A 15,281-nucleotide genomic window follows, 5' to 3' on the forward strand; every position below is an offset into this window, starting at 1 on the left:
TTTTAACGATATTGTCATTCCACTCGAAACGTGGACACGAGTGGGTAACTAACGATGAATAGCAGCATAAGATATTATGTATAGTTGTACCGATACGAATGTATAAAAATTTTTGGCAGGAAAACATACGTGGATAAAAAAGCATTTGATTAGGGTTCAACTTTCATCGGGGATTACTACAAATAATAAAAATAAAACCGGAGAGTCGTTTGACAATATAATATTAATGAGCACGTGTGCCACAAGGGATATTTGCGATTACTGATGGTGGTAATAATGCGTATTGCGTTGTTATATTTGCACATTTTTAATGACGTATCACTTTATGAAATATTATTTCGTGCACACTACCTAAACGCACGGAACGATTTTTCAAATATGTTTCTCTGTTCGTGTAGGTAGATCGATCGGTTTGATGTGATTTGTTCTTGCACCTTTTTTTCGTTTTCAATTTCCATTTGCTGTTCATCATAAAAAATGATTGCACAATTTATTGCACGTGATTAAAACACTAATTTAAAATGAAGACTCGCACTCGAGTAATATTATTAAGTGCCTCGTTAAACGCTGCATATAAATATATGTAATATACGGTATATATATAAATGTTTCACTCGAAACTAAATTAATGTTTCGAACCGATAAAGTATATTTAAAAAACGCTGATTTAAAACATTTTTTATCTTAACACAGAAGTAACTAATTACGCAAGTAATACTCCCCATCTTAGAATTATAAAAACTATTAACAAATTAAAAATCGATATTTTCATATCATCAACCTTCAACTCATTCATATTATATTGTAATTTATTACTTTTTAATTCATAGCTATAAGTATATTATATTATAATTTATATTGTACATCATTGTTTTTTTTTTGTTTCTTCTCTTTTTTATTCGCTTTTTATTTAAGACTATTAATGAACAATTGTTATTATTATTAATATTTATGTAATTGGGCTTGGCCCGTATAAAATTTAAATAAATAAATAAATAAAATAAATGTTTTTAGATTGCAAGTAACAAGATGTAAGAGTTGTAACTGAAAATATTCTGCCACCAACTTTAAAATTAATATAAAATTAAATGATGAAATTGTTTGTAAGAATATATGTGAATTTGAAGATGTTATTCTATGTGTTAAGCTAGACAGTATATTTAAAGAATCAATTCATCTGTCAAATTTATCATGTATCACAGAAATAACGCAGTCATGTGACGTCCATCTAATATCAACATTTTTTTTTTTTATTTTCCGAATTCGGTCTTTAGATTTTGGTCCCACTTTTAAATTATTTTGGCATTCATAAAATGTTGCTGTACATTTTCTAGCCCTAATGTAACTTACTAAGCCTTGAAATTCTCCAAAAAAAATTTCTTATATTTGTAGTATAGTCTAATATGTCAACAATTATTAAATTCATTATATGAGCAAAGCACCAGACATATACTGCTCGTGGATTTTAATTTAGGATAAATGTTCTCAAACCAGAATACTCCCCTTGTATATAAACAGCTCCATCATATGATTGCGCACAATGATCATTTTTCTAATTAATTTGGTAGTTATCAGTAATACAACGAAAAGTATCAAACATTCCTTTTATAGTCGCGTCGGTAGCTGCTTCTAAGCACAATAATCCTTCATATGATTTACCTTAAAAATAAAAGATTTATATTGATTTCAGTTGATTTGAAAATTTGGATCATATTTTTTGATACCTTCATAAATATATCTCACTACAAAAGTAAATTGCTGTATGTTAGCAATATCAGTAGTGGTATCAATTATAATGGCAAATAATCCACTGTCCTTCAATTCTTTAACTATAGATGATTGATCTTGATTTTCCATAATTTTCAAAAGGGAATTCTGAGATTTATGAGATAAAAATGTAAGTCGATTTCTTGTTGAGGACCAGACTTTATTTAAATAATTTATTAGAGGCCCATGATATTCTCCGATAAGTTTCAACATCTCTATGAAATTATCTGAAAATATATTTTTGTATCAGTTACAATGCCAAATAGTCAATAACTGTAATACTATTTTAGAATTGAGACTACATTTTTTGACAATAATATTACCTAGATTTTGCAATATTTTGTCTAGCTTAAAACAACAAAACATTTATAATAGCCAGAAGAACTTCTCGGTTTTCTGATATTTTTTGATGATTAGAATGAAGTAGTTTTAAATCAATTCTATCATTTTTGGAAAATAGCCCACGGCTAATCTCAGCTTGTAAGTGTTCGGTATTATGAGCATGGTCGTCTAAATTTCTTTTTAAATTTTTCCAATCATTTATTCTTTTTTGAGCCAATAATACCTTTTTCGCCTTGAATAGTCCAAACAACTTACAAGATATACAGTATACGTTGTTCATAGATACAGAGTATGATAATCAGGTACGTTTTACTAAAGATCCGTTTGGTAATGCATTGTAATAATATGATTCATGGAACGTCCAATTAACACCATGATTATCTCTTGAGGTTGCAAGATATTTAATGGAAAGTTCCCATGGAAGGGGCTGACATGGTTCATACTGCAAGAAATAAGTGAGCATTTCATTCGTTATAACTTCCGAAAATGATCCTGGATCATTAGGATATAAGTCTGAATCTATATAATCAAATTAATTATTATTGTTTTTTATTTGTTATTTAACAAGTGCCATAGAGTTACACAAGTTTTCAGATTTTAGAGCATATGTCTTACTATTACAATATGTGATAATTATTTTAATTACTATTTTATGAATAATCTCAATTAGTCAAAAGCTACTAAAATAGGTAGTTTACTGATAAACAACATTTCTAAAAGTTGGTACTTCTATGAAAAATAAATTTATATTAATTACTATTTGATTATAAAAACAATACCTATTTAAAATGTATTACAAATAATTTCTAACAATTATCCTAGTAATATTTAAAGATATTACAAAAAAAGTATTTAAACAATATTTTAAATACTATTTTAACGAATTTGACGTAAAAGTACTATTTATATCAGTATTTTATATTCTAATAATCTAATCAAATTTTTTTTCAAATACTATTCAAGTTTTAATAATTCATACAGAATACTAATATGTACTCGTATTACGCTTGTTAGAAATGTGATCCATTATGAATAGAAATACTCTTAAGCTATAAGAGTTAATTAATTATTATTTATAATTTATTTTAATTATTTTTAATTATTATTAATTAATTATTTACTATGTATTTTTACCTTTTAATGAAATCTGTTCAACCAGATCATCGTTTACTTCAACATAGGCTGTAGAGGGCGTTATATTTTTACTATCTAGTACTTGATCTGCTACAGTACATGTATCAATATCCATGCTATAGCTATCAATACCTAATTATTATAAGTTAAAATTAGTCATAGCTTCAAAAATAATTCGGTCAGAAACTTAAAATTTTCACTAAATATCTACAATACTTTTCATAAAGATATATAAACTTTAGGACTAAATATGAAACTTAAAAGATATTGAAAATATCATGTTTTTTGGGAATTTTTCTCAAATAAATTTTTAAAATTCATAAAATAATACACTGCAATATCAAGCAAATAAACGAACTTATGGATAGTCTAGATAAAATAACTTGATCTCCCCTTCGAAAAGGAAGCCGAATAGCTTTTTCAATAATAAAATGTGTAATTATTTCCTTGCTTTTATTGAAGATAAAGTCATCAATGACTACATCAAAATTAATTGTCTTTACGGTTTTATGTACCTAATATAAAATAAAACATATAGGTACTTACCAATAAATTCTAATTTTTGCTTCTTCACAAAAAAAAAATGTTTAATTGAAGTATTTGTTAAATTTCTTTTTGGTGTTTGAATTTTAGACTTGCAACTATTGACGTGTCTAGTTCAATTTGTTGGATTCATGTCACCTTTTTGTCGCCCACGAATTTCGCAACTCTTCATGATCAGAAACGGGATCAAGCTAAATCCATCAAAGTTAATAATTTATATATTTAATTAGTTTTAAGGTTAACTATGTATCACTGTATAAGTAATATTTACTTACCGTTCGTAAATTTATAAAATTGATTTTACAATTGTGTTTAAAATATTAAAATAAACTTATAAATATTTTATAATATTACAAATGAAAATATTTAAATTTAAAAAAATATTATAATTTAATATATTATAAATTATTATTATTATTATTTATAATATTATATATTACAAAATATATAAGTAAACGTATACAAGTCAAAAAGAAATAACACAAGAACGGCCAACAATAAAAACGCGCAGGACAGAAGCGTAGACCATAGTGCTGAACTGTTGAAATCGTTCGTGGATGTGGAAGTGTCGACTTTTTCAATAATTATCAATTAAATAAATTGAAAATAATACTTTTCTTAAAATAGAATTGGTAATTTCGTTTTGTTTTCGATAACATTTTGTTGATCCGCGCGCACCGCCCTACCTAGCCATAGTAGTACAGTCTATGAGGGAAATCAGTCGTCACTCGTCATATTATTATATTTTTATACCATTATCAATGAATTCGGAATACCTGCTTAGATACAATTATATTCATTTTATAAATATTCAGATGTACATGAAGATAGGTATAAAACCGAGGACCAAACTATTCCATAAAAATATTATATTTATTATCAAATGTTTTTCTTACTATAATATTTCTCACTTTCCGTACTTTAAACCTTTATTGGTTTGCACGATGGAATATGGATTCATTGTCAATTGCCATTTCACTTTTTTCTAAATACTAATACTAATCAGTATACCTACATTCTTACATACTTGACAATTTTCATTTTCTAAGACATGTGAATCATATCAGAAACATAATATATATTAATAATTTAATATTAATGTGATAATAATTTGTTTTATTTCTGTAAACGCTTTTTGCAATAAAGCATTAGAAATCAGAACTTGGTGTATCCCATATGTCTTAAATTCATAAGTTATTTAAAGATATAAATCCAATTTAAAATTTGTATCCAAATCCATTGATTTTATTTTCAATTTGGTTTATTATTTAAGTATCAATAACTCTTCAAGGATTAAATTATGATTACGCAACTAGGTACACTTTGTACATTACAATATTACAATATTTTATGCATACATTTAAATTAACCACTTCTCCACCCATGGGTAACCCCACCAGACCACCCATCCCCATTTTTGATGGGACACTTGACCCTAAAATTCTGTATCACGCCACCACTGACTATGTATTTACGATTATTATAATTTTTATAATAATTGTAAATACATACATGCTTGGCCCCTGTACTAAATGTTTGTCTGTTTTTCTGTTACAACATTTCCAAAAACACAATTTACAGTCAATTACAAAGAAAATCAAGATTCATAAGCATTTTAATAATTAAAATGTCTTTTTTTATTTTATTTTATTTCAATATTATCTAAATGAAAAAATAAAAACAAGTATTTTTAATTTATAATAAATATATAGTTTTTAAGTTATAATTTTATTTTACGTGCTTTGAATTTAGCGAACTCAATTATTATATCATCAAAATGTATTTTTGAAGCCAATGATTTCTCCATAGATAAAAGAAGAAGTGAGTTTAATCGTTTTTGACGAGTTGAGAATCTTTGTCACGTCTTCAGTGAGTTTTCTAAGTTACTGAAAGACCTTTCTGCTTCTATTACAGTCACTGGTATAGTACAAAATATTTGAAGACTAATACACACGTTTACGAAAATTATTTGCTCATTTTACACGTAAAAGGAATTTAATAGTTCGAGTTGTGGCATTACAATACATTTATGAAACGTTGAAAAATATATAGTTTTCAGATGTAAAATTTCATGACACATATTTTCAAATTTTCAGACTTATTGGCACTTTTATCGTAGCTATGTCACCTACAATCCAAAAGTGGAATTTTATAACTTTCAAGTCTAGAAATTAATTTATTGAAAATATCTTTTCCGATAATATCTTTTTCATTGAAATTTATGAAATTAATAAATCGTTCATAAGTGTCGAAGACTTCAGATTTTTCATTATGTGGAATATATTCTAAAATCAAAACATTTTGCTATCGGTGAGAAACATCTGGATAAGCGTCTATAATAATTGAATAATAAATTGTTTTTTTCATGTTGTTCTAAAATAGTTTTCATAATTTTATTCCCACTCAAAGAAAAAAAAACTCATTTTGACTTTTCCATGGTAAATAATGAGCACTACCTTTCAACGATATTTGTGCTTATTTATATTATTTATATTTATGGTTATATTTTATTATTTATATTTATTTTCATTTATTTTCTATTTGTACTTGCTTTACCATGGATAAATATTCACGAGTTGTTTCATCATATTTCCTAAGAAAATCTTAAACACCCAAGAAAATACCATTGTGTATATCACCAATTGTATAGTTATCTCTTTGAAATGACAAACCTCTTGATCCTAAAAAATTAAATAACATTGAGTAACCTGCGTAAAATTGTTTTCCATTTGTCAATCTTGTACTTGATTTGTTTTCGAAGAGTATAATAAACACCGCGACTTAGCTGTGATTGTTTTAAAGTTTTCCATTCCAAAAATAAATCCCTGTGAATTTAGTTTTCATATGAGTAGGTAGATTTGAATACAGTTTTTTCGTGACGTTTTTCGAGAACAATAAACCTTGACTCTTAGCTGAAATACTAATAGTATTTGAAGTTTCAGTTAAATTCACGTTTCATAAAATACAAGGTAAACAGTGTAAAGACTATTTAAGCTTATTCCAAATCAACCAATCTCGAAGAAACGATTCGGGATTATTTAATAATTGTATAAAACATACATTTACTAAAGGTCTTACCATTAATGTCTTCTGACTTATATTTTATAAAATAAACTAATTTTGGAAATGTTGGTGCACAAAAATCATATCATGAACTGACCTTGAAATTGAAGTTGGCCACATCCCAGGATTCTTTAAATTCATAGATGTCACCAATGACGGTGCAATTAATGTTTTTGGTTCACTTTCACATACATTATAATTTAGCATTACTTGTAGAGGCAATATTAGTTTCATCCGTGTCGAAAAATGTCACATGGTCTGAATATGGCATAGACGAATCGTATTATTAATAAGCACGTCAGTCTCAGAAGTTGATTTGAAAAATAAATTCTCTTTTAGTATCTTTTTATATTTTTTTCTCTGCATTTCATAGTATCTTACTTATGCTTATACATTATCCAATTATTATATTTACAAGGAATACAATGAAATTATAATACTATAATAAAATGAATCAAATAAATTGACCGATTTGACGATTCGGATTTCGATGTATACAACGGGTTGTATAATACTAATAAGGTCTAGCTTAGGGGCTAAGATGTTAGATATTAAAATATTATATGTATATATATATATTTCTTAAATATTATTTTATAATATCATTTAATATAAAATAAGTATTTCTATTAAAATTTAAAAAATTACAGATTAATTTCAACGGGCCCATGGGACCTTAAAATAGCCGGGTGCCTATACTCAAGATCCATCAACTCTCCCCATTTTAAGTACCATTCATATATGTATGCATATATACAATTGTGTTGAACACTATTTATACAGGATACGAAATACTAAACAACAATGATCAATATTGTAATAATTACCTAATATTTTATTATTATTTAGATATAATATGTATCGATGGAAAATTAATTAAAATGCATATTACGTTTAGTTCGGTACATTCAATTGTTCAATGGTCAGTGTAAGTTTTTTATTAAATATTAATAAATTTCTTTATCACTATTTGCCAAATACTCGGTACTATTTAATATTTATTCCAGCACAACTGAAATAATGAGTGAACATAAATTTATTATTAGAGTGTAGGATTATATATTTTTGATATATTTATACAAAAAATTAAAATTTGTTTAATTTTTATTTTTATTTTAATGAGAATTAAAAAAAAAAAATCCCATAGTTCAAGTTTGTTTTGTGAAATGTACATATTTTAAGCTTTTCTACGTAGAAAAAATCATTAATCGTGTATAAAATGTCCTGATATGATTAATGTCAATGTTTTATGGGTTGATAAAAAATAAAATTCGTCGAAAATAAAGTTTTCTTATGGCCATTTAATATTATATTTTATTTAGAATATTAACTGCGAGAATGATTTCCAGGATTCTCTTTTTTTCTTCTTCATATAATTAGAACCCATAACAGTTATTTCTCTAATAATTATTCTCTATAATGTTGTTGAAACTAATTGCTAAAGTCAATGTATACAATTTACAGCTAAACGGTACCGTATTATAAGCAAATGGAATACCGGTCAATGTAAACATTTCTTGGGCAATTTGGTCTTGCCTGTGCAATTTGTACCTCGAACAGAAATAAGCAATTATTGTTATACTTATAACTCTGTACAATATCTAGCTAATGATTTATTATAACTTTAATATAATACAGAACAAAATATAAAATATCAGTATAACATTTCTTACTCACTAATTATATTATTCTATTATTATTAGTTATTTTAACAATTGTTTTCCCATAAAGCCATATCAGATTGATAAAATTAATAGCTATGTCGATGAAACCGAACAATAATACATTACATTTACTATGCATTATATGTAATAATACATTATATTTATATTATGTATATAATATCATATGTAATAACATATGTATAATAACGCCATATGTAATAATTATATTGTAAATGTAAAAGGTTAGCTAGTAAATTCCCCACCTTGCTCTTATTTAAACATTTTAGAGTTCCACAACGCACCTCTCGTCACATAACTACTTTCTATGTCTCTCTGTATACTACTAACTACTTGTCTAACGAGCCGTTAAGACCTATAATGTCTAACGTCAATACGAACACTACTTTTCACTACTTCTCCACTAGTATTATACATCAGGAATGTTATATTCTGCATCGATACTATCTGCTTTTGTTATTGTATAATACCTTTATTTCACTATCTTTATGATTGTTATTTAATAATCCTTTTTGTTTACAATTATTGTAATTTATATGTAAATATGTTATTATTATTTGTTAACTATCAAAAGGACTCAGCCCTAATATATTCTGAAATAAATAGAAAAATAAAAAATAAAATAAAATGTATCTATAATTTTCACAGTTTTTAAGAAGTCCACAAATTGTAATTATAGTTTTTAAGATTATGTTATAGTAGTTAACTTTGTTAATGCAAATTCAAAAAGCTGTATTAAATAACAAACTTCATATAAACATGAGTGCGCACGAATTGCAGTAAATTTATATAATATATATAGTAAACATAAGACGAACAACGGAAAAAAAAAATAAAAGTATGTAATCATCTTTATGTAGAATTGGTAAAACTTTTGAAGCCATTCAAACAAACGATGTATTAATGTGTGTGTGTGTGTGTGTGTGTGTGTGTGTGTGTGTGTGTGTATTTATGCGTGGGTACGTATATATATAATGTATATTTATTCGGATGATAAATTAACGGAGAGAGATAATTTTAAGTGTTTTTCGTTTAGTCTCACAGCTGATTTGTGTCTATTTTTCGGATAAAGCGAAAGAAATATCATACCTATGTACAATGGCCATGCAAACGGAGTACACTGTTACTCGTCGATATTATCACTTATGTATGTAACGTATATATACGCTATATAACTAATTTGATTACACAGCGATGCATAGGAATACAAAATGTACTAAAGGTTAGGCGTGCATTAACATTTTAGCTGGTGATTCAGTTCGGAACAGACTGAAATATTTAAGAAAATCTAACATTCTTGAAAACGCATATATAAAACCATCGGAATCGCAATTTACAAGCATATAAGATTGGACCTATTAATGTATGCCACGATGAATTGCAGGGGGCCCGTAGCTCCTTAAAAGGTAGATTCGCTATTACAAACTATATACTATATACACTATATACTACATACACTACTGTTCTTGTAAAATTATCTTATTGTTCTTGGATCGTATAAATTAACATTTCGGGTGTTTCATTTTTCATTTAACGCATCCTACTGTAAATATAATAAACACGTGTTGTGCGTGTGTGCCGCTTGCGCAATGCACGTGGAGGTGAACAATTGTTATTTTCGATTCGGCTCTTATCGATTAGCCGTTTTAATAACCCGGAAGTGAATTAGCCGTTTTAATAATCCTACGTTGAGATGTAATGAAAAGTCGTAAATATTACTAAATATACAGGTGTACAGGTAGTACCAAGAAAGAAATAATATTTCAGAATAGGTGCGAAGACAAAATATGTTTTAAAAGTTAATTTTCTTAAAAATGGCAATTTAATTGCTTATATAGATCTGTTGGTGTATGAAAATCCATTGAATAAATATTGCAATTTCAAGCAATTTTAAAAATCAATAATTTTATGCGGAAACGCAGGTTTCTGTATAAACGTCCACGCCAAAACTTCTCGATCGAACTTTATGCATTGTGCATGCGAACGCGGGTCTTAAACAAAAAACGCATTCAATTAAAGGATATTTGGAGAAAAGTCGTTTTGTTTTTCTTTTCTCGGCTTAGAAAATTTTCCGTACTATAAAACAGAGGGTTTCCGCCCCGATACAAAGCAATAAATGTATTCAAAGTCAGTTCATTTTTATTTCACCATTATTTTATTGTATGCTCGGTGATATATTTATGCACACGCACCGAGCACGTCGATTTTTCACTTTTCACGTGAGTAGCGCTGTCAAAAACTTTGGAGAACATTAATTTCGAGGTTGACATAAAAACACGATTATTTTCGTCGCAGTAATTTTTTAGACCTCCCGTCCCGACAACAGTTGAGAACTACCCATGAACACACACATCGATAACACACATATATACAGTATTCCATTCGAAACGGATTCGGGTCTATCGGCCTCTGCCGTCAACCCGCACCATTGTGCACCGGGTGATTTTAGAAATTATTTTCTTCTCCATCATCATGTTATTATATTCACTAACGCTGGTGAACTCCGGTTAGGTTAAGTTAAAATCTGAAATCGGAGATTTCGAATTGCATTTCTTCCTCCGGTTTTATTTTGTTTGTACGCTTTTGGTATCTCGTGTAATTCAATCATTTGTTCGTATGAACCGTTAAATAACAACAGAATTGTTGGAACCCTCGGTGCGTCCTACTTCGTACACATGCAGTTAGTGATGCGTTCAATATTTTTTATAGCGTTACTTAAAAACTATTAGTTTCACAAAAATATGCGATACATTATAATATAAATACTGATAACTTATGAATATAAACATCGTTATGATATTATCTGGTATTTGTATACTAATTCTAGTATTGTATGGACGTACGGCTCCAAACGAAACCATAGCGAAGTATTGATGTAAAAGTTCTGCAAAAATATTAAACTTAAATCAGCAAAAAATACATTTATAGTGTAAGAAAATATGTATGTTCCCCCTGTAGCGAAAAATATATTCGGGTTTTGAATAAATATGTACTGCTAGTATGAAAATAACCGTGAAGGAAAAATCAAGTTCCAACCAGGACCATTCATTTGGCCACTGCGAATAACAACTCGCTGCAAGTGCAAGAACAAAGGTTGAGTGCAAGTTCCGTAATTGTTTTCTATTTCAATACTCTATCATAGAAAGCCAACACATTTTTTGTAGCCAAAAATCTCTGTTCGTGGTATCGCCTACGGAAAAACGGTTTGAAACCGTAGGAACTGCCCGGCAGAGCGAGTGGACCGTCATCAACGGGTGAGCGTGGAGAACCGCCAAACGGTCTGTGGAGGAGGTTGGCCAAACAGAAGATAACTGCGTATGACTATCCACCCTCCGGGTGTACTATATTCCTCAGACGGTGCGGCAACGGCTATACGGCGTGGGTGTTTATTAAAAACGAATTAATTCCGTTTCGTCGAGGGAAAAAAACCAATTAAGTTTTATCTTGAATTCACTCCGCGCCGTCGCCGTTATTCCGCTATCGTCCGCACGCGAGTGGCTGACCCGGCGACTTAATTTGTAAAAATCCAAAGATAGATGTTTTTCGCAACACAGTACCGTCGTGCACTACAAAGAAGACCCTTAAAATATATCATAAAATCGTTTTTGGCAAACAGACTATCCGTGTATGAACTGAAAACGATGGAAGACGTCACGCTTTCGTAACGAAAAAGAGAAAGAGCTTAAATGATGGAAAAAAATCAATATCCTATACAAAAAAAAAGAAAATCATCTAAACCGTTTCAACTACTGCGCAGCACCTACTACCGCATGGTCTCACATTATTATCATATACCGCAACGTACGTGTATGTATAAATATAATAAACTACCGGCGCCTAATGTATATTTCGCAGCGTTCGTGCAACATCGTGGTCGAATATTGCACTGATAATAATAACAATAAACCGTTTAACAACGTTTGCAAATATACGTGCATTTTCCGTGACTTTACTCCGCTACATCTCATCATCTACCGTCGGACGTTGTATTGCAATACATAATTTCAATTTTCAACGAAATAGATTCAAATCTCCCAAAATGATCATCAACAATTGAATAATTTACAATGATAAATAAAAAAAATTCTTCAAACTTTAATATTATTTATTTACCGCGACTGTGCGGTTGATCATTTGAGGAAAATGTTTGGAACAGATATGAAAAAAAAAAATAAATAAATAAATAAATCTCTCCGAAACTCCTGGATTACCGTGGTTATTGTAATATTGTAGACCGAAATGTTTCAATTGTATTTTACCGATTCGTTTAACAGCCACGTATTATAATAATATCTGCTCTGTCGCTTTCCATCGAAACTGTACCTTTACTGTCAAACGAGATAGCGGTCGCGGTTCCCTTTATCCAGCAAACCAAACATTTTTAAATTAATTTAATTAATATAACATGTAAAATATTTTACTGGTATCGTTTTTTTACTACGATTTTCCCTTGCTCGTGGCATTACGTTTATTTAATCAAAATTTTCCCTGCATAAATATTTGTATTTTTTATAATAATTATGATTAAATCGTCGACATGTCACGTATCTTACAAAATTAATAGTGCAAGTTAAAATATAATAGTTGATTTATAGTCAATTATAAATGTTTAGAAATCATTTTACCGAGTTCGACATGATTTATTTTAAAAACTATTCTTAATGACAAGTTGATTTGCGATAAATTATGTACTTCTACGGATTTTCCATTTTATCACGTAGGAAAAAGGAATTATGCAGTATCCACTGTCACACTGATTTTTTTGGAAATTAATCGATTGTTCACTATAGGTTGAGAAACAATAAGAGTTCACAAATATAAATATAAAAAATACTGGGGGGTATCTGAATAATACTCATGGGCCTTGGAAACAAATAAATGTGATATGTAGATGATACTCATGGACATGGACGCCTGCAGGAAATTTATCAGGGGGGGGGGCATAATGAAATCAAACACAAAAAAAAATACATTAAAAAAGTTTATTCCTTGTAAACTACAAATTGTGTTAGAATTATATGAAATCCAACACCAAAAAGAACATTAAAAATATATTCCTCACAATCTAAAAAATAAGTTAAATAAAAACTAAAGCTATGTGTGCGTGGTACGTCGATCGTCATAAGTAGTTTACACAATAGGCGATTAATATCAATTCACAGAATTGAAACGTATTTAATTTTGGGCGATTAATGTAATACGCATTATTTTGTAGGTACGCCTTATAATATATTGTTATTACGATCAACAACACCACATGGCACACACTAAAGTAAAAATATCGATAAAATGTTGATAAATCAAAATAAAAGTTATAATATTCAACATTCTATTGAATTGCAGGGGGGGGGGCAAATGCCCCTTCTTACCCCCCTCCGGGCGCCCATGCTCATGGATATAGGAGAGGTAACACATAGAAAATACCATTAAACTTTTTTATTTCTGATTTCTATACTGTCATTCTTTGACCGAACGGAGTCGAATATCGTAGTTTAATTGACGAACAGCATCTCAAATTTTAAATATATTCTGGTATGTAATGTGATACCTGTTAGGACCATGGTAACTGGACCGAATGAGGATCTCGTTGGAATCGACAAAATTTTTATAGAAATGTAGGACTGAGATTTCACGAAAAGCCCTGACGTATTGTGATATCTTTGTAATATCATGTTATAATCGGACAATAATGATAAATAATATTCGCGCTTTACAAAAAAAAAAAAATAATAATAATTAAAAAAAAAAATCATTACGGTAAAAATAAAATAAAATAAATATAATATTAATCGGGACATAATCGCGCGTTTACCGTGTTAAAGTTTTAGTTTAGCTACGAATATAATCAACCGTTATGATATTATCCCGTTAAACGGGAAAGGATTGTGTCCGCGTGTATTTTATATACTCGCAAAAGTTTTCACATCGGATATTTATACATATTATTGCGATGTTTACGACGCAATTTAACGATTATTTACACTACGAAAGAAATATAGGAAAATATATAAACAGTGTCGTGCCCACGTCATCTCTATTGTCGTCGTTTAGCGCGTGTTCTCCGACAACGTATAATATACGGCCACAAATCCCCGAGATTTAATAGTTTAAAGCGTCCGCGCACGTTTCAGGTCATAAACTGTGGCAAGTGTCTTCGGGAATCAATCAACTTTGACTTCGCGTACCGACTGTAACATTATTGCTTGCTATTCAAAATGTATCGTTATAATAAATAACATAATCACGGGCTTATATACTGTTGTACGGTGTAACATATTGAAATCCAGTAGTCTCTCATTATCGCTCTCCCGGCTTTGTATCGTTCCCGGTTGGCTCGGATGTAACAACGTGTTACTCAAAGTTTGTCTCGGCGGCCAATTACCCAAGTTTAAATAGTTTCTAAGTTTGTAATATTTAAGTAAATAGATCGTTATGATACTTAATGTTCGCATGTGCAATGTGCACCTACTTGGCACGCAGAACAATAAACAATATATGTTTATGTTAATTTTTTGTTTTTTTTTCGTTTTGTTCCAGGTAAGCAAATCACTTCCGAAACAAACGCGTGTTTACACGGTTACGCGTACCGACGCTTACGAAACGACCGCACTGATGATGATGTACGATGTACTGCCACCGTGTCAAAGTCAATCGACTGCGCACGGCACAATCGGTACATATCACAACAACAATAGTAGGTTAGGCGTTGTTTGACAGTATTATATTATTCAACGCCACGTAAATCCGGTG

General features: G+C 29.4%; 2 protein-coding genes across 2 annotated transcripts in view; one reads left to right on the forward strand and one right to left on the reverse strand.

Annotated features, from left to right (window-relative positions):
• The window catches only part of LOC112694083 (neuroligin-4, Y-linked-like), a 418,040-nt gene that overhangs the window by 173,387 nt on the left and 229,372 nt on the right, over positions 1 to 15,281 (forward strand). The window lies entirely within an intron of this gene.
• On the reverse strand, positions 1,121 to 4,086 carry LOC112694087. The gene is made up of 6 exons (XM_025569451.1): positions 4,062 to 4,086; positions 3,790 to 3,977; positions 3,244 to 3,375; positions 2,091 to 2,551; positions 1,725 to 1,994; positions 1,121 to 1,659 (listed from the first exon to the last, which is right to left on the reverse strand). Exons 4-6 carry the CDS (start codon positions 2,131 to 2,133, stop codon positions 1,553 to 1,555), a joined length of 420 nt encoding a protein of 139 aa, XP_025425236.1. The 5' UTR covers positions 2,134 to 2,551; positions 3,244 to 3,375; positions 3,790 to 3,977; positions 4,062 to 4,086; the 3' UTR covers positions 1,121 to 1,552.

The sequence above is a fragment of the Sipha flava genome, unplaced genomic scaffold, assembly GCF_003268045.1.
Source record: "Sipha flava isolate LNK unplaced genomic scaffold, YSA_version1 122_pilon_pilon, whole genome shotgun sequence".
In the NCBI taxonomy this organism is placed as follows: Eukaryota; Metazoa; Arthropoda; class Insecta; order Hemiptera; family Aphididae; genus Sipha; species Sipha flava.